Genomic DNA, 24640 nt, shown 5'->3' on the forward strand with positions numbered 1-24640 from the left:
ACCAAAATCCACAATAATAAACATTCTACAACTACTACTAGCTATTCATATTACTACTACTATCTAACTAGCTAAGTAAAGTTCTTGGACTCTACACCAACAACCCTTGCTGAATGTGAACATAGGGGGAGTATTGGATCCCCGAGGCCATGGGGTCAGGAGCGGCCGAGGTAGGGAAAAGGGCGGATGCTCCGAACGCCCCGATCTGGGCATCTTCCCAACTGATGTATTCTTGAGCCCAACGAATGAAGTCGTCGAGTCGCCGACATCCCCTTCGCTGGAGATCATCCCACAGTGGGGATCCCCATCTGTTGTTGCCTCTCTCATGAATCTTTGAATGTATTCTTTCAGGGATTCATCTTTCCCTTGCTTGATGTCAGCTAACTGATTGGCATAAATTGATTGAATCCGCCCGGCACTAAAGACCTTGCAGAATTCCTTCCTGAATTACCCCCAGGAAGTGATGGATCCGAGTTTGAATTTCCAATACTATTCCTGAGCTGTGTTAGAAAGAGTGGTGGGGAATACCCTGCACCTATAATCATGCTCCACATCGAGTAACTCCATCTGATCCTCGAACTTCCCAATGTGTCATACTGGGTCCTCCTCCCAGTGTATGTAGGAAGTTTCAGGGTCTTGTATTTTGGTGGTGGTTGGGTAGCTTGGATCTTGGCACTGAAAGGACTCCCACTTCTATGAGCCTGCTCAATATCTGAAGGTTTCTTTGTTAGGCCCTGAATAGCCATAACGAGTGCATCTATTTGAGCTAGCTCTACTGGTGGGATCACTTCTCCAGGTGGGGTAGATGTCCCTAGTACCCCATCCTGAGCACTAGTCCTCCTGTTGATGACCTCCCTTAAATCTTGAGGTTGCACATCTTTCCCCAGCCTATTGAACACAGTATTAGTGTTATTCATTGGTTTCTTTCCTTTGCGAGACTGAGGGTGTAGGGGTGGTAGGTCTGCGTTGCCCCTGTCGGTGCGACCCTACCCCCGAGCCTCTCCTCGTACACGACTTTGAGTAGCCATTTCCATTCCTGTCATGCCTCTCAGATGTTTGACCCTCATCTCCTGCGTTGTTTCGTCTATCCCTCTAGGAGGGGGCCTTCGGGTTTGTAATACTCCTACTCCGAGATGAAGTGTTATTCTTCTTAGTCATGGAGGAGGCAGTCTTGGAATGTGCCTCTTCATCCTGTCTCTGGGAAAGTGGTTCTGAGAGTGTCCTTGGGGTACTACTCTTCCCCAGGGACTCTCTGTTACTATTGCCTCGCATTCCTATTGCTTTGTCCTGAGCCTCCCTTACTGCTTGAGCAGCAGCTTCAACGTTAGCTCGGGCTAACTGAGTAGGCGCCTCCAAGGCCACATCAGTCCTGGTGTCTCTGGTCAGCTTTCTGCTCTCTCTAAATCATTCTTTGGACCTTCTCTTCTACCTCCCATCGTTGTCGTTCCATAATCGCCCTCTGAAGGGAAATTTCTACAGCAAAGGCCTCCTGCCTCGCCAGAAATTGTGCCATCTCCTCCTGGTGAGCGTCCTGTGGATCTTTTGCATCAAGTTGATCTCCAACCTCCACCTGAGGTTCATTAACGAGATCTATGGAATCCTAGGTGGTGGAATCCCTAGGAGCAATCTTCTTAGTCTGACTGGATTTTGGAGGCATCGAAAGTGTGTTTCTTGATTTCGTACTCTCAATGAAAGCACCAAAATGTTGACCTGTGAAATTGGCCAACGGTCGTATGTACAGTTTACGACACCTTTTGAACGAAATAAATAGAATAAATGACAGAGTACGATTATCTTAAATAAACACACAAATTTTATAGTGGTTCAGCCCTGTTCTGATGAACAGTAATAACCTAATCCACTTAGCATTTAGTATTGAATTACTCGGCTATTAAAAGAACAAACTGATGAGTTCACTCGTCAGAAAGATTTTTCTCCCAAAATTTCAGAGAAAGAGATCCCTTGAAACGAAGCCCCGAGTCCTTTATTTATAGTACCCAGGGGCTGTTACATGACCAGTAATACTGGGATTGTAGTTTGGTACACGATTATCAGGTAGTGGAAATATGTGTCCACCTTCCCATGATTATGAGATCGTGGGTCTTCTCATTGTTTCTCTAGATTGTGGTGGATAATGCACGATAGAAACCTATAGGAAGATGTTAAGTCTCTGTTGGTATATGAGACTTAGGTGATAGGCCCGACGACCTGAGCTTGGGTGCTAGGTCTGTGACCTTCTGGGTGCTGGACCTGTTGATACTCTGGGTGCTAGGCCTATGACCTTCTGGGTGCTAGGCCTGTTGATCTCAGTTTGAACGAGAGTAAGTATTTCTCAGTGAATTGTACTTGGGGGTTTAGGCCGACCACCCTAAGAAGAATAGGGTGGGCCAACCACCTAGGTTGTTCTTGAGCATGTCAGGCCGACCAGCCTAGGGGTTGGGGTTAGACCGACCACCCCTAGGGGTTCTTGGGCATACTGGGGCCGATCACCCCTGGGGTAGGGGTCAGGCCGATCACTCATAGGGGCTCTTGGACACACTGGGGTCGACCACCCCTGGGGTAGGGGTCAGGCCGACCACCCCCTAGGGCTCTTAGGACTGCTAAGGCCGACCACCCCTATGGGTTTTAGGCTTGGTCGACTTCCTTATAGGTCCTGGACCTATCTTTTTTGCCCGTCGGTCTTTTCACAATACTTTGTTGTTTTTCTCTGATTTGTGATGTCACGTGTCACATTGTCATTCACCACGCCATCCTCGTATTTTTAAGGGATAACAATATCATTCTTTAATGTAAATTAATACTCACTATATATAATATATAAACTACAATATAAATATATACCAAAACTTAAATGCACTACTAAACTTTAAAGTAATAAACAACATCACACAATTATTTTTTAAGCAATACACAAATTAACTAATTTAAAATTTAACAAAAGAAAATTGTGTTTAATAAATTTTAATGCTATATGATAAAGATAAAATAAACTTTTTTTATATTTTATGTTGTTTTCTATCTTAAACTTAAAAAATCCTCAACTATACAATATATCTAAAATCTTATTTTTGTTGGTATAAAACCAATCATCACTTTAAACTAATAAAAATATATAATGTGATTTGGTAGTGTACGCCCTAAATATCCACGGGCTATTAGCGAGCTGAGAAAGGACATAATTATATCAGCCACGTGGAAGCCACCTACCCGGAGCTGCTGTTGAAAGGTTCTACCTCTTTAGCTCGAGGTAACCAAAGGTTTATTGCGATTACTAAGGCATCGGATCAGCAGTATGGACACCACGGGCTGAGACTACATCAAGATCGGGGTACGAGCTTGAGTTGGCACCTCTGACCTTTTATAAAGTCAACCACGCAATGTAAACGTGCATATATCAGACATCACGTTTCTACTTCATTCCTGAATTCTCGGACACGAAGCATAAACGTGCGTGTTCAGGCACCCCACGACTGGGTTGGGCCATGCGGCCCATTATCCCCCTTACCTATTGATTAGACCACACTTCATTGTCAGGTTTTAGGAATTAATCATGAATTTCACAGAAGTGACATGATGGGTAAGAAGGTCACGGGATGACCTCCTTTGCCAACACCCAGGTGCCCTTTCCCTATAAATATGAAGACCCTGGGAGTTGCAAAGGGTTGGCTTCTATTTTGTAAAGAAATACCCTGTAAGGAATATTAGAAATATATCAATAATATTGACTGGTGGACTAGAAGGATTTTAACCTTTGAACCACCTAAAAAAGTATTCGTTTTATCATTTTACTTTGAGATCATTCATCTATTACAGTTCATTATTTAGCACTAATCCCTCTCCTTATTCTTATAATTATCTGTTGCCGAAGAACCGCGTCAACAGTTTGGTGCTTTCATTGAGAGTTGTTAGATTGGTGCTATCAAAAATACTCAGCCATGGTAGTCACTCGCTCGAGACATGGTAACGAGGCGAACCAACATGATGGGCAGAAGGCCCACCATGCCGCCATGTCCGATGATCAGAACCCTGAGGTTCAGCAGCGGCCGGGCAAGTAGCCACTGGGCCAAGACAACACTGGAAGTTTGGCTCCCCGGCCGCCCACCAAACCCAAATTTCTACACGGCGGTAGAAATGGAAAATGCTCAGTTGAGGAGTTAGCTGGGGAAAGCTAACCAGCAGATTCAAGAGGTTTTGGCCTGACTACCCCTTCTTACAACTGACACCACGTCAGAAAAAGGCAAAGCGAGACTCATAAGTCCCGCCGAGGTAATCGGTCTAGGCCCAGTCGGTCGGTCAGACCCCCAGCATCAAATTCTACTCCCACGTCGGACCACCGAGAGACCACATTTGAGGAACTTCCTAGGGCCGAGCAGCAATACAGATCGGTCCGGACCTCAACTCCCAGCTCACTTCTGCCCTCGAGCGCACCCAAGAGGGCTCGAGGAAGCTCATGAAGGAGATCCAGGGAGGGCTTGCAACGACAGCTCGCCCCGGCCAGCCGTCCTGCGCCCCGCTCGGACCGCCGAGCACAGGACGCAGAGGGTGGTATAGCGGAGCGGCCGCGACCTAACTTGATCCGTCCTGAAGGGACTACGATCGCATCCCCAGTCAGACATCCTCCTTCACCAATAAGATACCCGTCTCCTCCTCGTCCAGTCTAAGACATTCCGGCCCATGGGAGTAGCAAGAGAAATCCTCCTTCCTTCGGACCTCCCCATCGTAGCAGGGCGCCCAGAGAAGTCCCGGATCCTCCTCCCCAGCGACGGGCCCCGAGCTTCTCAAATGGAAGCTATTGGACCGGAAGCCGTCAAAGCGATCTATCCGGCGGAGACCTACGCCAGTGATTGAGCTCGACGCAAAGTCCTCAGGCCGCCCCGAGAGGCGACCTCCGAGATCGCCTAAACTCTCAGAGAGGAGACCCAGTTGGAAATGGTAGCCACGCTCGCCAAAGGGAAGACCTGTCCGAAGTACGTGACAGCGGGAATGTCCCATATAACCTATCTCAAGATAGGAGGGACAATAACCCGCCAAATGCGTACAATGGATCCGGAGCTGTTGAACAGCCCCGGAACAACCAAGGAAGTCAGGACAAAACCCTTGAGCGTCTGGCTCAGATGGAGGAGCTGATGAGAAAGCTCCTATCAGAAAAAGAAAGAGATGAGTATGATTCAGGGGACGAACTTGAGCTCTTCGCCCCTAGCATAGCAGCAACGGCGTATCCACCTGGTTTCCGTATGCCTAGCTTGTCCAAGTTCAACGGAGACGGGGACCCATCAGATCATCTGGGTATGTTCAATACCTTGATGATGGCCCACAACATTGGTCCCGAGCTAAGATGTTTAATATTTCCTTCCACTTTGACTGGGCCGGCCAGGTATTGGTTCAAACAGAGTAAGAAGGAATCAATTAGCTCGTGGAAAACTTTCTCTGCCAACTTTAAGAGGGCCTTCCGAGCTTCTCAGGCTGCCTGCGTCAAGGCCGACACCCTGGCGAACGTAAGGCAGCAGCCCAACGAGCCTCTGAAGGCTTACCTGAGCAGATTCGCGAACGTTGCTGCTCGGGCCAGAGACGCAGATGACAGTTCCAAGCTCATGGCCTTGAGGACTGGGATCCTCGTTGGAGGCGGACTCTGGGAAGAAATACAAAGGAAGGGAGTCAGCACTATAAATGAATTCCTAAATAGGGCCTAGGGATGGATCAACCTAGAGGAGGCGCGAGCATCAGCCGCGGGAACTAGCCAGGCCCTTGAACAGCCCGCTGGAGTGGGAACGGAGGTCGTGACAGCGACACAAACCGTTACACAGAATAACCAGTTTGGTGGAGGCAAGAGATAAGGGAGCAGCGAAGGCAGCTAGCACGGCCCAAAGAAGAACAAGTCCATAGAAAAATTCAAGCTGGTCTACGCGACTTATACCGAGCTCAGCCACTCTAGGGAGAACATCTTCCTAGCAAATTCTGCTCGTCTCCTCTGGAAGAAGCCGGAATCGTTGAAGCACCAGAAAGGTAAGCGAGACCCCTCAAAGTTTTGTCGGTTCTACAATGACATTGGCCATAACACCGATGATTGTAGACACCTGAAGGACAAGATCGAGACTCTCATCAAAGCCAGACCCTTGGCTCAGTACGCATGGAATAGAGTTCCCACCGGCCATCCATCTCCGGAAGTCCTGGTAAGTCAGCTCGGGTCTCGGGTAGATTAGGATGTCCCTCCTCTTATGATAGGAGGAGAGATTTCCATGATCTCCGGAGGTCCCCATTTGGCTGGCACGAGCAGAGGTGCCCAAAAGAGATACGTCAATGAACTTAAGGCTCATAATGGAGTGGAGTTCGTCCCTGAGCAGCATCTACCAAAGCAGCAATGGTTGGAGAGGCAACCAATCATATTTACTGAAGAAGATGACAGCCACGTCCAGTTCCCTCATAACGACCCTCTGGTCGTAGCCGTTCAGCTCGCTAATCGGAGGGTTAGGAGAGTACTGGTCGATAATGAGAGCTTGGTAAACCTACTATTCCGGTCCATGCTTGAAAAGATGGGTTTTTCTGTCATCGAGCTGAAAGTCACCTCTATGATGCTATACGGATTCTCTGGAGAAGGATCGGCGGCAATAGGAACGATCGAGCTGGTGATCACCTTGGGAGAGGGACCTCGGACAGTCTCGAAACTCCTCGAGTTTGTGGGCATCGATTGTCCCGCCGCATATAATGCCATTTTGGGTCGACCTACACTGATAGCGTTTGAAGCCATTACCTCTGTCTGCCACCTCGCGCTAAAATTCCCTTCTTCCTCGGGGATATGCACGGTCTGTGGTGATCAACTTGCTGCCAGGGAATGCTACAACATTTCTATGAAGGGAAAATTAAAACCCGGGCAGTTAACGATGACCATCCAAGGCGGAAGTGAGGAATCTCAGGAACTTGTGCCTAATCCTGAGATTGAAAAACCTCAGAGTTCCGAAGGGGAGAATATCATCTTAAGTGATGATATCGACCCCAGAATAGGTGAGGATAAATCCGAGCTCCAAGCTATCGAAGAGCTCGAGGAGGTAGATATCGATCCACAAAATCCCCCACGGATGGTAAAGCTCGGGAAAAATCTATGTGGCGAAAGGAAGGCAGAGCTGATTAAGTTTCTGCAGGAGAACCTGGACGTGTTTGCATGGTCTCATGAAGACATGGTGGGGATTAGTTCGAGCGTCATCATGCACACCCTCCACTTGGATAAAAGCGTGCCTGCGAAATCCTAGAAACAAAGGTGCCTAGGAACAACCCGAGCTGAGGCCCTAGAAGAAGAAGTAGCCCGACTCTTAAAGTGCGGCTTTATCCATGAGGCTAAGTTCCCGATCTGGGTCGCCAATCCTGTGTTGGTCCCGAAGCCGAACGGGAAATGGCGGACCTGCACTTCTCCGATCTAAACAAAGCTTGCCCCAAAGACTGCTTTCCCTTGCCAAGGATCGACCAATTGGTGGACGCCACGGCGGGGCACGAGCTCATATCTTTTATGGATGCATATTCGGGCTATAATCAGATCGCCATGAACCCAGCAGACCAGGAGCACACTAGCTTCATGGCCCCAACTAACGTTTATTGTTACAAGGTCATGCCTTTCAGACTGAAGAATGCTGGTGCAACATACCAAAGGTTGGTAAATAGGATGTTTGCCAACCAGATCGGGAAGAACATGGAAGTGTATGTTGACAACATGCTGGTTAAGTCGAAAACTGCCGATAACCATGTTTCCGATTTGGAGGAATGTTTCAAGATATTGAGAGAATACGGCATGATGCTTAACCCACAAAAGTGCACGTTCAGATCGCGTCAGGAAAATTCCTGGGTTTCATTGTCAATACCAGAGGAATCGAAGCAAACCCCGATAAGATCAGGTCGCTGCTCGAGATGCCCTCACCTCGATCGTGAAAGGACGTTCAAGGTCTGACAGTAAGGGTGGCGGCCCTTAATCGGTTTATTTCTAAATCTACCGACAAGTGTCTGCCATTCTACAACCTGCTCCGGGGGAATAAGAAGTTCGAATGGACCGAGGAGTGCGAACGTGCCTTCCTCGACCTGAAAGCACATTTAGCCGAGCTGCCCGTATTGTCCAAACCAACGGCAGGAGAGCCTCTTTTCCTTTACCTAGCTGTCACGAAGATGCAGCTAGCGCCGTCTTAGTTCGAGAAGAAGACCGGTCTCAGAAGCCAGTCTATTACATCAGCAAGAGGCTTCTCGGAGTTGAGTCACGGTATCCATTGATGGAAAAGATGGCTTTCTGTCTCATTACGGCCTCCTGAAAGCTCAGGTCGTATTTCCAGTCCCACTCAATACATGTCATAACCGATCAACCTTTAAGGCAGCTTTTGTAAAAACTTGAAGCATCGGGACGTCTGTTGAAGTGGGCTATTGAGCTCAGCCAGTTCGAGATTTTGTACACACCGCGAACTGCAATGAAAAGCTAGGCCTTGGCTGATTTTGTGGCAGAATGCACAGGATTCCAAGAAGATCCTGTGGAAGATTCAACCCAGAACTCCTTAGTCCAGGCCTCATGGAAGGTCTTCGTAGATGGCTCGTCCAACGAGAATGGCTCCGGGGCTGGAATCATTTTGATATCTCCAGAAGGACATCGATTCCACTCGGTGTTGAGATTTAGATTCAAAGCGTCCAACAACGAGGCTGAATACGAAGCTTTACTGGCCGGGCTAAGGGTGGCCCAGGAGCTGAAGGCCAGCTCCGTCCAATGTTACAGTGATTCCCAACTTGTGGTAATCCAAGTGCTAGGTGAATACCAAGCACGGGGAACCAAGATGGCTGCTTACCTGGCCAAGGAAAAGAGAGAGCTGTCTGCATTCGAGCGTGGCTCAGTTGAGCAGTTACCTCGGGAGCAGAATGCCAACGTGGACGTCCTGGCAAAACTTGCTCCGTCTGGAGAGACGGAGACTTTGGGGTTAGTGCCGGTAGAATTCTTGGAGAAACCAAGCATAGAGGAAGTCAGGGTGGAGGTCGAGATGATCGATGCCAGACCGACCGAGATGACCCCCATCCTCGAATATCTCATAGCAGGAAAGTTACCTGAAGAGCGAAAAGACGCAGGGCGGGTACTATACCAGGCCCCAAGGTATACAGTGATAAATGGGATATTATACCAGTGTGGACACTCTTTGCCTCTCCTACGGTGTGTTCTGCCAAGCGAAGCGAAGACCATTTTGCAAGAAGTACACGAGGGTTTTTGCGGAGATCACACTAGGGGGAAAAGCTTAGCCCTGAAGATATTAAGGCAAGGATATTACTAGCCCACTCTGTCAAAAGACTCGATTTCCTACGTCAAAAAATGTGACAAGTGCCAACGATTTGCCACAGTTGCCCGAGCTCCCCTAGTCGAGCTGAAGATGATCTCGTCCTCGTGGCCATTCACAGTCTGGGGGATTGACTTGGTTGGTGGCCTCCCTACTGGAAAGGGAGGAGCTTGTGATGCGGTGGTGGCTACAACTACTTCACCAAGTGGGCAGAAGCAGAGCCCTTGGCAACAATCACTTCAAAAAGAGTCCTTGACTTCGTGGTCAAGAGCATTATCTGCCGATTCGGACTGCCAAAGAAGATCGTATCGGATAATGGAACGCAGTTCGATAGCGACCTCTTCACCGAATTCTGTGAGAGGCACTACATTGTAAAAAGTTTCTCCTCCGTGGCCTATCCCCAGGAAAATGGGTAGGCCGAGGCTGTCAATAAGACGCTAAAGACAAGCCTTAAGAAGAGACTGGACGAAGCCAAGGGAGTCTGGCCAGAACAACTTTCCCAGGTGCTGTGGGCATACCGGACCTCGCATCGAACGCCGACGGGTCATACTCCTTTCTCCCTGGCTTTCTGGAGTGAGGCAGTCCTTCCCGTCGAAGTAAAGATAGCCTCGCATAGAGTTCAGGAATTTGACCAAAACCACAATGACGAATTGCTCTGCACGCCCCTCGACCTGATTGACGAAAGACGAGAAGATTCGTAGCTACAGCTCGCGCATTAACAACAAAAGATCACTCGTTATTTCAACTCAAAGGTCAGGAAACGCTCCTTTAGCGTTGGCGACCTGATCCTCAGAAGAGTCTTCCTAGCCAGTAAGGATCCCAAAGACGGAGTATTGGGACCGAACTGGGAAGGGCCCTACCAAATAGCCGAGATCATAAAAGAAGGAACCTACAAGTTAGCTCGGCTTAATGGAGAAGCAGTCCCATGAACTTGGAATGCTATCCATTTGAAGAAATATTATCAATGATACCTTTGTAAGGCTTAATCAGAAAAGCCATCTTTTGTTTATTAAGTAATAAGAATTAAATATTTTTACATTATGGTGTATATTTGTGGATGTAATGTCAAGTAACCACGAAATAACCTTTCCTAATTACTTGGGGGGCATATGTATCCTACATATAACCAGGTCGTCCTAAAAACTTAGAAGTTAATTCAAATTGATTGATCGATGTTTTTCTTAAAAAGCACGAGATATCGATAAAGGATTAACGTGAACTAAGTTGTATCTTGGATATAACCAGGTCGTCCTAAAAACTTAGAAGTTAGTTCAAATTAGTTGATCGATGTTTTTCTTAAAAAGCACGAGATATCGATAAAGGATTAACGTGAACTAAGTTGTATCTTGGATATAACCAGGTCGTCCTAAAAACTTAGAAGTTAGTTCAAATTGGTTGATCGATGTTTTTCTTAAAAAGCACGAGATATCGATAAAGGATTAATGCGAACTAAGTTGTATCCTGGATATAACCAGGTCGTCCTAAAAACTTAGAAGTTAGTTCAAATTGGTTGATTGATGTTTTTCTTAAAAAGCACGAGATATCGATAAAGGATTAGCGCGAACTAAGTTTTCAAATTAATGTCCTGGATTCAACCAGGTCCTAAAACTTAGAAGTTAGTTCAAATTGGTTGATCGATGTTTTTCTTAAAAAGCACAAGATACCGATAAAGGATTAACACGAACTAAGTTTTCAAATTAATGTCATGGATTCAACCAGGTCTTAAAACTTAGAAGTTAGTTCAAATTGGTTGATCGATGTTTTTCTTAAAAAGCACGAGATACCGATAAAGGATTAACACGAACTAAGTCTTTAAATTAATGTACTGGATACAACCAGGACTTAACTCTTAGAAGTTGGTTCAAGTTGGTTAACAGATGTTTTTCTTAGAAAAGCATAAGATGTCAATCGCAACACCAACAGAAACTAAGATTATTACCAAATGCATAGAAGAGAAATAAAGTAGGGGCAAAAATATGTAAATCAGTTGAAATAAAATTGAAGAAATCAATTGTCTCAAGGTTAAAAAACCTCATAAGATAAAATTACAAAAAAAAAATATATAAACGATAAAAGAGAAGGAGAAAATTCCTAAGCCCCGCCAGGCCGCTCTGATGAAGTCACCCCCTCACCGTCCTGCTCGGTTGCAGTCGGAGTCTCCCCGGTCTCAGAGGGCGCCTCTTGTTGGAGGTGAGCTTCGAACTTCCCCAGGAAGGACTCCCACACTTCCGTCCCTAAGAAGGAAAAGTCACCATCCGGGTTGAAGGCCCAGCAATGGTACATCATGGTCTCCATGGAGGCGCTGGAGGTCGCCTTCTCCGCCACAAGGGCAGCCTTAGCTTCTTCAAGTTCCACCTTCACGGCGTCCAGGGTAAACTTGATGGACTCGGCCTCCAGCAGCTTAGGTCGAGATGCGTCCAGCTCAGCCTGCACGGTCGCCAGGGCAGCTTTGGCATCCTGCTCCTTTTTCTGGGTAGCCGCAAGGGCGGCCAGGGCAGTTTGATGCTCGCTCCTCATCTCCTCGAGCCTGGCCCTAGATCGGGATATGCTCCGGTGAAGAGCCAAAACCGCCTGCAAGAAAGAAAAAATGTGTAAGGCAGGTGCCTTAGAAATAAAGCAAATGAAAAGAAACAAATGGTAGAGCTTACTTACCATGAGGGTCATTCCCATTTGTTTCTCAGGACTCATCGTCTCGATCTCTCGCAGGTCCCTCGGGGTGGCGTTGTAATAGTGGTCCATTGTGTAGCTCGCAGTTTCGTAAACCATCCCCCGAAAGACCTCAGGGATTTTCTCTAAGGCCTGGGTGTTGACTGGGATGCGCACCAGGGGAGCTGGGGTTGCCAAGGCCCCGGTTGACGCCTCCTTTTCCCAGGCAGAAACGGGAGGTCGCGGGGAGGTGGAGCCATCTTCTCTGCGGCAGGAGGGGGTGGAGGCACCTTTTCAGTGGCAGAGGGGCCTGGGTTTTTCCCCTTAGCCGGGGACTTGGAGGATGTCCCAACAACCTTCTTCGTCATCCGGAGCCTCTTCACCAAGGGCCCAGAGGGAGGATTTCCCCCCTGGAACATGGATCGCAAGTTGTCATCCCCGGGCAGCGACATCTCCTCGGCCGAAACAAAGAGCAAAGTATTAATATACATGTGAAAATATTTTGATCATAAAAAAAAGGCTAGTGTATAGAAAAAGGTCCTACCCTCCGAGCTAGAGGAGGAATCTATTGTCACGACCTCTGGCCCCGGAGCTTCTACGGGAGAGTCTAAGGTAATGACCTCGCGGGTGAGAAGAGGTTCTGGATCTGGATCCGCCTCAGGGCTAGACTCCTCTACGTACTGCCTAAGACCCGGAGCTACTACACCCTCCAGAAGGGAGGGCCACGACCTAAGATTGGTCCCATACTCCTCAAAGAAGGCCGACCTAAAGGCTAGGGTGTTATCTACTACTACAGTTCCCCTAGGGCGGCCCATGTCATTACGCAACACGAGCTGGTCAACACACTGGAGTAAAGTGATGTTGCGGTCTGGGTCTGTTCAGTGGCGGTGAACGAGTTGGCTGGGGTTAAACCTAGCAAGCCTTAAGTCTGCGGCGGTCCTGTCTAAGTCCCTAAATAAGTAAGGGTTACCTTGACCAGAGGGGCCGGCTGCTGCCTCGGACTGGATCCTCGCCGCATTGACTTCCTGGGCGACCTCTAGAGCCCGCTTCCAGCGTACGAGGGGCACCTCGTCCTCCTCGTCCTCGTCCGCAGCCTCCTCCTCGGGGATGGGCGGCATCTCCCGAGCAGCGGGGATGGCTCGCGACCTCCTCAAGGCCAGAGTTTGGCCAGAGGAGATTAACTTACACGCCAGCATCGTCTCGTCAGACACGAGCTGGCGGTAATCTTTTTCACTTGGGGGAAGCCCCGCCAAGGTTTCATACTGACCCCCAAGGGTCACCGACTTAGACGTCCTCGCGAAAATCTCTGCACGATAGTTTTCAGGTCAGCAATGAATGAAAAGAGATGAATCAGCAGCCAGATTACGAGCTAAAAGTTAGAAGAAACTTACGAGGACGGTTGAAGTAGTGGAGTTCGCAGTTGAGAAACCCCTTTGACATGAAGAACTGATCCTTGAAGTCATTGGGGTGGCTGGGCAGCTTGATGACCGCAGCCGAATTTGGAAAACGGGTCAGATAATAGAACCCGTCGCCTCGCCCCCGCTGCTCCGGGCTGGCTTTGAGGCAAAAGAAATAAAGGATGTCCGCTGGGGTGGGGACCTCCCATTCCTGCTTCAGGAATAAATACTTCAACCCCACTAACAGACGGTAGGAGTTAGGGGGAGCTGGAAGGGGGCCAACTTCACGTAATTTAAAAAATCCGCGAAGTAATGGTCCAGTGGGAGGAAGGCCCCGACCTTGAGATGCTCGTCGCTCCAGGCGGCGTACTCCTCATCGAGCAGTGTGCAGCTCCGCTCACCTTCAAGGGGAGGTCGGGCGCCCCTCCCTATCTCAATGTTATGGGAAAGCAAGATTTTGTTGACTTTCCCTTGGGTGGTGACTTTCGAGGCGATCCTCTCGGCCTCGAAAAAGGCGTCGGGCCCCACCTCGACTTCCTTCTCCACGGTTGGACCGAAGTTGGGGATCGGGGAGTTCGTGACCACCTCCTTTCCTTTTATGGTTTGCTGGGAAGACGAGCTGCCCGCACTCTTCTTGGGTGCACTCTTCTTAGGTCCCATTTGGTCGCCTAACGAACAAAGAAGAAAGTTTAGAAAGGGCGACCTGAGCATAAGAAAGAATCTAGCGCGAAGTGTTTCCTTTACACGGGTTGAGGTAATCTCAGCTCGTGGTGAGTGAGACCACGCGGTTCAAGGAACACGCGCCTGTGCTCCCAACAGGTCCCCGATTACTCGGAATCCGTGTGTCAGGAGGGTCAGAATAAAAGTTTGCCTTGGAAGGAAAGTTTCAGTAGATAGCAGTAAGCAAAACTGCCTGTGAAGCGTGTCCCCTAAGCTACCCGATTTTTGCACCCTAAGAACTTGTTATTCCAAACAGGCATAAAAAAATTTTACCCAGAAAATCACCCCAGAATCTGTATCCTATGAGTCATGCTCCTAAATGGTTTTTCCTACAGTCGATACCCCTAGGATAAAAACCTATGCATAAAATACCAGCAAAAAAAAGCAACCTATTGCATGCGACTAAAGGGAGAGTTTACCTAAGCAACAGTGAGGGAAAACATTTAAAACATGCACAAATAGAGGACTTACAGAAATGTTTTGCTGTGAAGAGACTGAAAGGAGCGTCTGGGTTGAAATCCTGCTGGAATCGCTGGTAACGGAGTCACAAAAGAGCCCTTGTGTCTGAACCTCTGGAACACTGAGAACAGTAACCGGAAGAAAGGAAGGGTTTTGAGACTGAGAAGAAAGAAGAAGATGAGAAAATTTTCAAATGAAAGGGTGGCTCATGCGAAAGGTGGCCAGCCTTTTATATACGTAAAAGGCCGAAGGATGAGGGCCATTCGATCGTCTTGATGTAGGATACGAGGATCGCTACTCGAAAGATGAACCGACGGGCGAAGATAGGCTAGGCCATTTAATGCGGTTCTTGGAAGACGGACCGTCACCAACCACGATGCTCCACGTATTCGATGCCAACGTAAAGGGCGGAATGTGAAGAGTCCACAAAGAAGCTTAAAAGCCCCCACTGTGGCCCCATGTGACGTCATATGCCACGAGCAGGGGCTTGGGGGGCAAATGTACGCCCTAAATATCCACGGGCTATTAGCGAGCTGAGAAAGGACATAATTATATAAGCCACGTGGAAGCCACCTACCCAGAGCTGCTGTTGAAAGGTTCTACATCTTTAGCTCGAGGTAACCAAAGTTTTATTGCGATTACTAAGGCTTTGGGTCAGCAGTATGGACACCACGGGCTGAAACTACATCAAGATCGGGGTACGAGCTTGAGTTGGCACCTTTGACCTTTTATAAAGTCAACCACGCAATGTAAACGTGCATATATCAGACATCACGTGTCTACTTCATTCCTGAATTCTCAGACACGCAACATAAATGTGCGTGTTCAGGCACCCCACGACTGGGTTGGGCCATGCGGCCCATTATCCCCCTTACCTATTGATTAGACCACACTTCATTGTCAGGTTTTAGGAATTAATCATGAATGTCACAGAAATGACATGATGGGTAAGAAGGTCATGGGATGACCTCCTTTGCCAACACCCAGGTGCCCTCTCCCTATAAATATGAAGACCCTGGGAGTTGCAAAGGGTTGTCTTCTATTTTGTAAAGAAATACCCTGTAAGGAATATAAAAAAGATATCAATAATATTAGCTGGTGGACTAGAAGGATTTTAACCTTTGAACCACCTAAAAAAGTATTCGTGTTATCATTTTACTTTGAGATCATTCATCTATTACAGTTCATTATTTAACACTAATCCCTCTCCTTATTTTTATAATTATCTGTTGCAGAAGAACCGCGTCAACAGGTAGTATATATGAATTTTTTTTACTTCAAAAGTATTTAAAATTTTTACATTTGTTCTTCTTATTATAACCAAAGAAAAAGAAACAAGAGAATTTATATTTGTATCAAGAATTATTGATTCATATAGTGATTTCAATGCACCTATTCTCCACCACAATCATTTTAAAAATATTTTAAATTTTGATTGAATATTTGTGACAAACACTTATATGTAGGTCTTCTTATTATAAATGAGATAGTAAAAAAAATATTAGAAAGATCAATTTATTTGTAATTGAAAATAAAATAGTTATCACAAAAAAAAAAAAAAAAAACATAAATGAGTTCAATGACCTAAGTTCTTTTTTTCAAGAACTTTGATATCATTTATAATTGTTGACTCACTCCTCATTATTTGTTTTCACTTATTTGTGTATTATAGCTATCTTAGTTTTGTCACTTTTTAACACATTCTTTTTCTTTTTATTTCATGTAACTTTGTTATTGTATTCATTTTCTGTTGCAAATAACTATTTGTATAGAGAAAAAAAAAATCTAATAGCTTTTATGATATAAATTAAATTTTATCATGTACTTTGATTATTATTATTATTATTTATATATTTACTTAATTTTTTTGTCTATATATAAATATATTTTTTATTATAATAGCAGCTCATTGCATGAGCTTCCATCACTATTTCTAATATATACTAAGAGGCTTAATCGCCTCCTGCTTATTGAACTCTTATAACCCTTTCTTCAGCTGCTTTACAAGGGTATTACTGTATTTTTCCTCATTCTCTCTTTCTTTCAATTTTATATAATGATTTTATTGTATTTAAATTAAATGAATCATTAATTCTACACAATGTACCCTATTTTTATTATGTAAGCCAACTTTAGCAGACAGGTGTTGTTATTTTACTTTTAAATCCTTCTTTTCCAACTACTTCTGAGGGGCTTGAATGTATTTTCCATACTAAATTTTAATTTTATTTTAAAATGGTTCTCTCTCTTTGACTCTCCACTTTTCGTTATCTTTTCTTCCCTATTTTTTCTCTGAGTTGCCGATAGTTGTTGTTGTCCAGAACTTCCTAATTGGTTTTGGTCTCATTTGAAAGCCATCTATAAAAAGAACCAGCAGGCGACTCTACCATTGCGGCTCTCTTCTATCGCCTTATCTCTTTCAGTTCTTTTGCAGGTCAAATTCTCTTAGGTCGAATCATGTTGTATATCTGTCTTTGTCTATTTCTTATATATATGACCTTAATGCATGTTGGAAGACCATCTACGTTATAGCTACTATGAGCCTGGTCTTATTTGTTTATTTATCAATTTTGGATTTGATTAAAGTAGGTTCTGTTTTAGGAATTGTTTAATTATAATAGTTTGTGTAAAGTTATTTATGTCCAGATTTTTTAGTTTTACGATTTGGTTTAAGCTTAAATTAAAATCATAGTATAAGTAATGGTAGAGCTCCTTTTTGATACAAAACTAATTGTCAGGCTACTAAAATCTTCATCATATTAAGGTTCAAAATATATAGTTTTATATATTATTTGTTTGGCAAGAAAGGAACTTTAGCTTATTTGGCCTTTTTTTTTTTGCTTTCTTTGATGGATTTTGGTGAAAAAGTTTTAGGTATTTTATTAATATTATTATTATTATTATAAATGTTATTAAGCTAATAAATATTATTGGTTGTCAAATTATTTATATTTAATTGATGTATAAGAATCACAATTAAATTTATAGTTACTTTTATTTTTTTATTAGGTAGAGAGCAAGTTTTTATATGCTTTGAAAATATTGTTAGAATTTTTTTAATATAAATGGTTAATTTTGATATATTTTTCATATTTATTGTTTTATTTTATTTTTATCTTTATTCTTTGCCCAATTTTGATATATTTTTGGTATTTAATATTTTTATAATTATCTTTTTGGTATATAATATTATTAAATTATATTTTTACTTTTTAAGGACCATAAATATATGTTTATTTAAATGTGAAAAATAAATAGAAATTGTATTTATTTTATTTTTTTAACAGTTAATTTAAATTTATCCTACACGTATATATATCCTTACACATACACGTATTCTTTACAGCACACGTATTCTTATTTTTAAACCTACTAATAAATATTTAACTTTATCATCTCCACACGTGTTACTATTCTTCTTTAACACCTACACAGTTAACTCACCAAATTTAAACCACCGATTGCACAACTATTGAGGTGGAGAAAAGTAAACAAATAAGCTTCAGTCTTATGCCACTCACAACAACAACAATAAAGCAAAAAAATTATCACCAAGTGCAGACCTTTGCATTTGCTTTTCTGCTTACGGTAAGTATTTCACTAACCCTTTAATTATTTATATTTTTCTTTTTTCATTGTTATACCTCTTTCATCAGTTCTTCAAATCTTATATGAATAATTAGAATAAAAAAAAAAGGACAAATGCACCAATTTCACAATCTGGGTCTTTTGTTCAAATTAGGGTTTTGTACCCTTTTCCTCTTTTAACTTCCTTCATATACTTATTTTCTTACATATTCATTTGAGAATTATAACAATCAATATTCTTCGTTTGTTTTTATAATTTATATTTTTCTCTATTCTAATATGATAATTTTTTATTATGCAAATATTAGCTTTATGATGACTGCTTTTTCAATTTTTTGTTTCATATAGTTTCTAAGTTCCAAATTCATTTTTTTGCCATTATTCTTTTATATATGATCTATTACAAAAATATGACTTAAATAACTAAATAGTAAATTCTTAGTTATTAAATATTTATTTGTATTTATTATTTGAGTTATTAGAATTTATTAGATTCCAATCTCCCTTTGCTTCCCACAATGGCTCTGCAGTTTGATTCCCATGTAACCCTTCCAATCTCCCTTTTGCTTCCAGCCTTCTAAAGGTTAATTTTTGGGTGTGAAAACAATTATATAAAAAGAATATACATGTATATATATTGTCTTGATCTTATTTAATAAGATAAGAAATTTCATGACTAGATTTCTTCTATAACTAAATTGTGTAAATAAGAACTTCATGACTAGATTTCTTCTATAACTTAATTGTGTAAATAAGAACATGAAATAGAAGTAGGATATTTATTAAATAAGTCTTTTATCTATTTAAAAATTGAATATTAAGAAAATTTAGTTGGCGGAAGGAAAATGAAAATGATGGGTAAAATTTGATATTAGTAACTCCTATACTTGTTGATTTCTTATGTGCATGTCTGAAATATATATATATATATATATTGAAAATGCACTCTTATCAATTTTTTTCATACATAATGAACTTTGAATGTTACATTTTCTTTTTTTTCCCTTTAATTACAGACATAATGAAGAAACATCTAACAAATCTCAACAAAATAACTATTGGACATCGAAGATGGACAACTAAGATTATTGTCTCTGAAAAATTTGGTGAACGTGTCTCACAACATACATCGAAAAAATACCAACACATGATTCTATGTGATTCTGAGGTATTTTCTATGTATATATTCATTTTTATTGATCATTTATAGAACTTTAATTTTTTCATGTTAAATGTGTTTTAGCTTGCTGTCAAATTGCCCAAGTCATTCAATTATAATGGCTAATATCATTTTGTTGATAACAAATACTAAGTGTAATTTTTTAAAATTTAAACAGGGTAATTCTGTCCAAGCAACACTCTATGACAACTTCATTGACTTGCACAGAGATAAACTCAAATTACACAGAACTTATTATATATCAAATGCATTTGTTAAGCGAACACCAAAAAACCATACTCTAACAAGTAATGCATTTGAGTGGACAATCAACAACAACACCTTAATTGAAGAAGCTGAACAAACTGAAGCTGTTATTACTATTCCTCAGCGCTCACTTGTTTCTTTCTCAGAGTTACAAGAATAAGTTGACACTAACACAAAAATTGGTAAATTTATAGTATATATGATCAACACAATATTTTTATTTACCATTATTCATATGGATATTTTTCTAATACATATATATAAAATTTTCAAAGACATTTTAGGTCTGGTTGTAGCTATTGAGGATCCAAGATATATACAAACAACATATGGTTCAACAAAGCTTCAAGAAATCACAATAGTTAATGTAGAGTAAGTTGTTACATTACCATCAACTTAAATTATTTTTACTGTGATATGGTTGAACCTATCTTTTTACACATTGTTGCAATTATAGGAAACAAGAAATGATGCTAATAGCGTGGAATAACTTTTTGGATGATGAATGTATAGCAATTAAAAATGCAATTGAAGACATTCCAATCGTGCTTGCTAAGCGCGTTAAAGTGGGATCATATAAAGGTAATAGCCAATATCTATACAAGCTATACTTATCTATTTATAATAATGCGATAGAGTAAACTAAGTTACCTTTTATTTTTTTGTTTATGTATAAAGGAATTATTGTGAGATATATTGAGAAAATAAACACCTAATAATGAAGCTTGTAAGTATATTTAGGCATATTTCAAACAGAATAAACTTCTAATTTGGTCCTTTTAGTATAAACTTATTGCTTAGTGTTGAAATAAAAAAAAAAAACCTCATGGATTTATCTCTCTTCTCTGATTCATAAGAGATAGGAATCCAACTAAAATGACCAATGAATTCTTGTATCCAATATTTGTGCACATTTATGCTATATACTATAAACCAATCATTTTCTTGCTTTATGTTATATCAATGTATTTATGCTAATTATAAACTTTTACCTCCCAACTAATTTTTTTACAATTATTTATTAGTTTTTGTCTTGGTTTATGGTACTCATAAAAAATGATTAAGATAGTTAAGCAACAAGTTTTTTTTCTCCATTGCTATCACTCATCCATTAAGATGTATGCTTCTGGTAATTACTGTGTCAGTAAAACACTCATTTCTTTTTTGTTTTGACTGTATTTTTTCTTAGTTAATGATATAGTTGGATTTGTGGTACTAATTTGGATTTTAACACCTTTATTTACACACAGGTGTCTCAATAGCAACTATTGTACAGAGTTTTTTGTTGATTGAACCTAAACTACCTGCAGGTGATGTTCTGATGGATTGGTGTATTATTACTGATATTATTTTCTTTTCTTTGAATATAAATTTTCTTGGTAATATTTTCTCAAATGCATTCTTAACAATAACACAAAATATTGCATTTATATATGATATAGGCGTGCAACCAATAATGAGTTTTTACACTAGCGTCAAAATAAAATGTATGATTCCTCTTCATCTGCCATACCGCCATCAGATGGTGATTTCAAAGATCTTTCCACAATATATAACATCTGCCCTTCACAAGGTATATACAAAAAAATTTCTTAAATTTCATATAACCTTAATACTTATTGCATCTGATTTAATTTCATCTTATTAAATTTCAGAGTCAATGATACTAGGTGAAAGCTTCCATAACACTAACTGATTTTCAACAAAGATTTGTATACATAGCATGCAACAAATGTAACTAATCAACTGGCGCTGAAGCTGATGAGGTTTTTGACTGCAACCAGGGACATAAGGGAAAAGGAGTTGGCAGATCTTGTGTACAAGTCCATCTGAAAGACAACACAACTGCGTTACCCGCGACTATCTTTGGCTCTGTTGCAAAGCAGTTTCTTAATTGTTCTACAACTCAACTTCTCCAATTAATAAATGAGGTACATACTTCCATCTATTGCCTATTATATACCTGTACTTACACACATTTCTAATATTCCTTATTTACTTTTAGGATGGCAATGAAGATATCCAAAATGTCATAAGTCTTTGCTCGAAAAAGAAATATAGCATTAAGCTTAAACCATCAACATATGAATATGCTGGGGAACTGAAATGCAAATATATAGTGGATGCACTACACGCTGTAGAATGTGCATAAAGACACCCTTTGCCTATAATAGCTATAACAGCATCATCATCTCATCTTTTCATGTAAATATTTTTTGGTCTATAGAGATGCCACCTTCTGCCTATAACAACTTTAACATTACCAATATCTCATCCTCTCATGTTGCTGATAACTCTACAAAATAGAGTTATTTTACCACTTTTTATGTGCTAATTGTTGCTTAATTCTTGAGTGTTTAATTGATTTATTAAGTTTTAAAGTAATTTTGAATTTATTGGGTTTATTTTGATTTTATATATTTTTGTGTGTTTTTATAGTTATTTTGTTATAAAATATTGTAGTTAATTATTTAAATTATTGTGTCTAGTTAGAAGTAAAAAAATGTGTGTTTTATTGAAACTAAATGTTAAATTTTAAGTAATATTTTCAATGAATTAATATGATTTATTTTATAATTGAAAATATTTGATTTTGATTTAATTTATGTTTATTTTGTAGGGAGTATGCTGTATTTTTCTTTGGGCTTTTAAACGTAAGGAAAAGAAAGAAAGAAAAAATGGCAATTTTGAAAACAAAGGCTCACCAGCCATAAGAATCAGGCCTGTGCCTCCCTTGCGCCTTCGGCCTACTCCAGCACCAGGCCCACCCAAAGCCAGCTGCTGTTCCCCTCTTTCTCCAGCTGGGCCGAACCTGCCCAGGCCCAGCCCGTTTCTCTCCCAGCTGCCTCCTGAAGCAACTCCCTTGTCCAGCCATTTGCCCCCTTAAACCCCACGACCCATCACAGCCCTGCCAACCAAGGCCCATCACGCCAGGACCAATCCACATGCCCAGCCGAGCCCAACCACTGCTAGCAGCCAACAACTGCCTTCTTTCCCTCTTGAGCCCAAAAAAATGTTCCCTTGTCCCCTTTGTTCAAAAATGCTATTTTTTACCAAAACTTTTCTACACATTTTACCCAAAAATCATCATTACACCTAAAGTTTACCCCCATTTGCCATATTATTATTAATTTAATTAATTTAATCAATTTAAATTGATTATTTTAATACTCTCATTTTGGCTATAAATAGGGAATTTTCAAGACCATTTGGAGGGTGCTTAATGGAGGAGGTTAAACTATAATTTCTACACTTTCAAGACTACTCCATTCTCTTAATCTTTTTCTTCTTTTTGGTCATTTTTTTTTATGAGTTTTTAGAGGAAAAATTTGGGGGTTCTTCCTCTAAATTTTCTTATTTATGTTTGTAATTTTTTGGTTTGTAATTTCTATTTTAGTTATGAGTTTCTAATCTTTTTAAGATTATTAAGGTGATGATGAAACAATATGTAACTAGATAGTATTTATTGTGTGTTGATTTCTCATTTTGTGCAATAAAGTTTATAGATTTTCTTCTTCAAATATTTTATTTCATCTTAAATATCTTGTATTTTTTATTGTTAGAACATATTTACACTTTGTTCTTCATTAGTGCAAAATTATAATATTCTTTGACTAATGTGTGCCATTAAATTATGCACATCAAATGCTTAGAACAAAAATATTATGTTTTGCCTTATAAATAATATTCATTGATTTATTTGTTATTTCAGTATATTGATTTATATTAAATACTTTGAAATTATAATTTTAAAAGTGAAGATAAATCCTACAATTCTATAATAATTTGCGCTTAAATAGAATATCTAATTTGAATAAGTGATAGTGATTAATTTCTACTATTAATGAAACTTGGGAATCAAATGCACTTATAAATATTATTGAACTTATATTTTGTAGATTCTAATACCTTAATAATCTTCTTTTACCAACTTGTTTACAATTCCTATCTTATTTATTTTTATTGCTTTAATATCTTTATTATTTTATTTTATTGATACAAAAATCTCATAAATTTTTGAAGCTAGGTTAGAATTTATTAATTTTGGTTTAAAATAGTTTTCTTTTTTATTTTAGACAACCCCCTTGGGTTCTATCTCGTGCTTACACGAACATTATATTTCATATACGATTTGTGCGCTTGCGAGTTATAAATTTTTAAAACATACTCATTTTTGGTCCATCAGTTGCCTTTTGTCAACAACAGCAACTATAATGGCATATAATCAGCCAACAATGTAAATACTTTTTGATAAATTGTGATGAAATGTCTGACTTTCTTAATTATAAACATGTTTCTTACTGTAATGATCTTAAATTTATCCTTTTGTCACTTGAAATCACAAGAAACTATGCATGTATATAAGAACCTTAGTTTTAATATTTCATTTCAACTTCTTGCTCATTATAATCTTAATAATATTGAGATAAACACACGTGCAATGCACGTGCCTTCCCCACTAGTAATATACTAAGAGCCTATAACTCCTTATAGGAAAATCGTATGACCTTTTCATATAATTCCATCAATATCCTACTTGTCTTTCTAATATATGAACTTTAGTGATGACTACTCAAGTTTTATTTTGTTTTATTAAGAATGATATGATCAAGCTAATAGATAAGCTTCATCCAAAAATATTAGTACTTCAAATAATAAAATATGGGCTTAGCCCAAATGAAAGCAAATGAACAGAAATTAAATCATTCATGTACAGTGTATATACTTTAACTATGTTTTAAAAAACATATGATTATAATTATTAATATGTCATGTATATTTAATTTCTAAGATTATTTAGTCGGAGAAAATCATATTTGAATTTTATACATTTGGTCAATAATATTTTTGATAAGATAAATAAAATTAATACAACATTTTGTTAATGGTATTATCAACAAGACAAATAAAATTAGGTATAGATTTGTATAATTATGTTTCATTGTAAAATATATGAATTTAAATATTGTTTATATAAAGTCTTGTTGACGCGGTTCTTCGCCAACATGTAATTAAGAAAAGAAAGAGGAAGGGATTAGTGCTTATGTTGAACCGAAATAGATGAATGATCTTGGAAATGGAATGGTGACACAAAATACATTTTTTAGGTGGTTCAAAGG

At 40.5% G+C, this 24640-nt stretch overlaps 1 protein-coding gene across 1 annotated transcript; it reads left to right on the forward strand.

Moving 5' to 3' along the window:
• The first annotated feature begins 18001 nt into the window (after positions 1-18001).
• Positions 18002-23033, forward strand: LOC133802609 (uncharacterized). Its single transcript, XM_062240956.1, has 7 exons — positions 18002-18094; positions 19796-19892; positions 19978-20102; positions 20771-20851; positions 20963-21093; positions 21305-21451; positions 22141-23033. The coding sequence occupies exons 3-7, from the start codon at positions 19988-19990 to the stop codon at positions 22405-22407; spliced, it is 741 nt and encodes a 246-aa protein (XP_062096940.1). The 5' UTR covers positions 18002-18094; positions 19796-19892; positions 19978-19987; the 3' UTR covers positions 22408-23033.
• Positions 23034-24640: the final 1607 nt, after the last annotated feature.

The sequence above is a fragment of the Humulus lupulus genome, chromosome 9, assembly GCF_963169125.1.
Source record: "Humulus lupulus chromosome 9, drHumLupu1.1, whole genome shotgun sequence".
Taxonomy (NCBI): domain Eukaryota; kingdom Viridiplantae; phylum Streptophyta; class Magnoliopsida; order Rosales; family Cannabaceae; genus Humulus; species Humulus lupulus.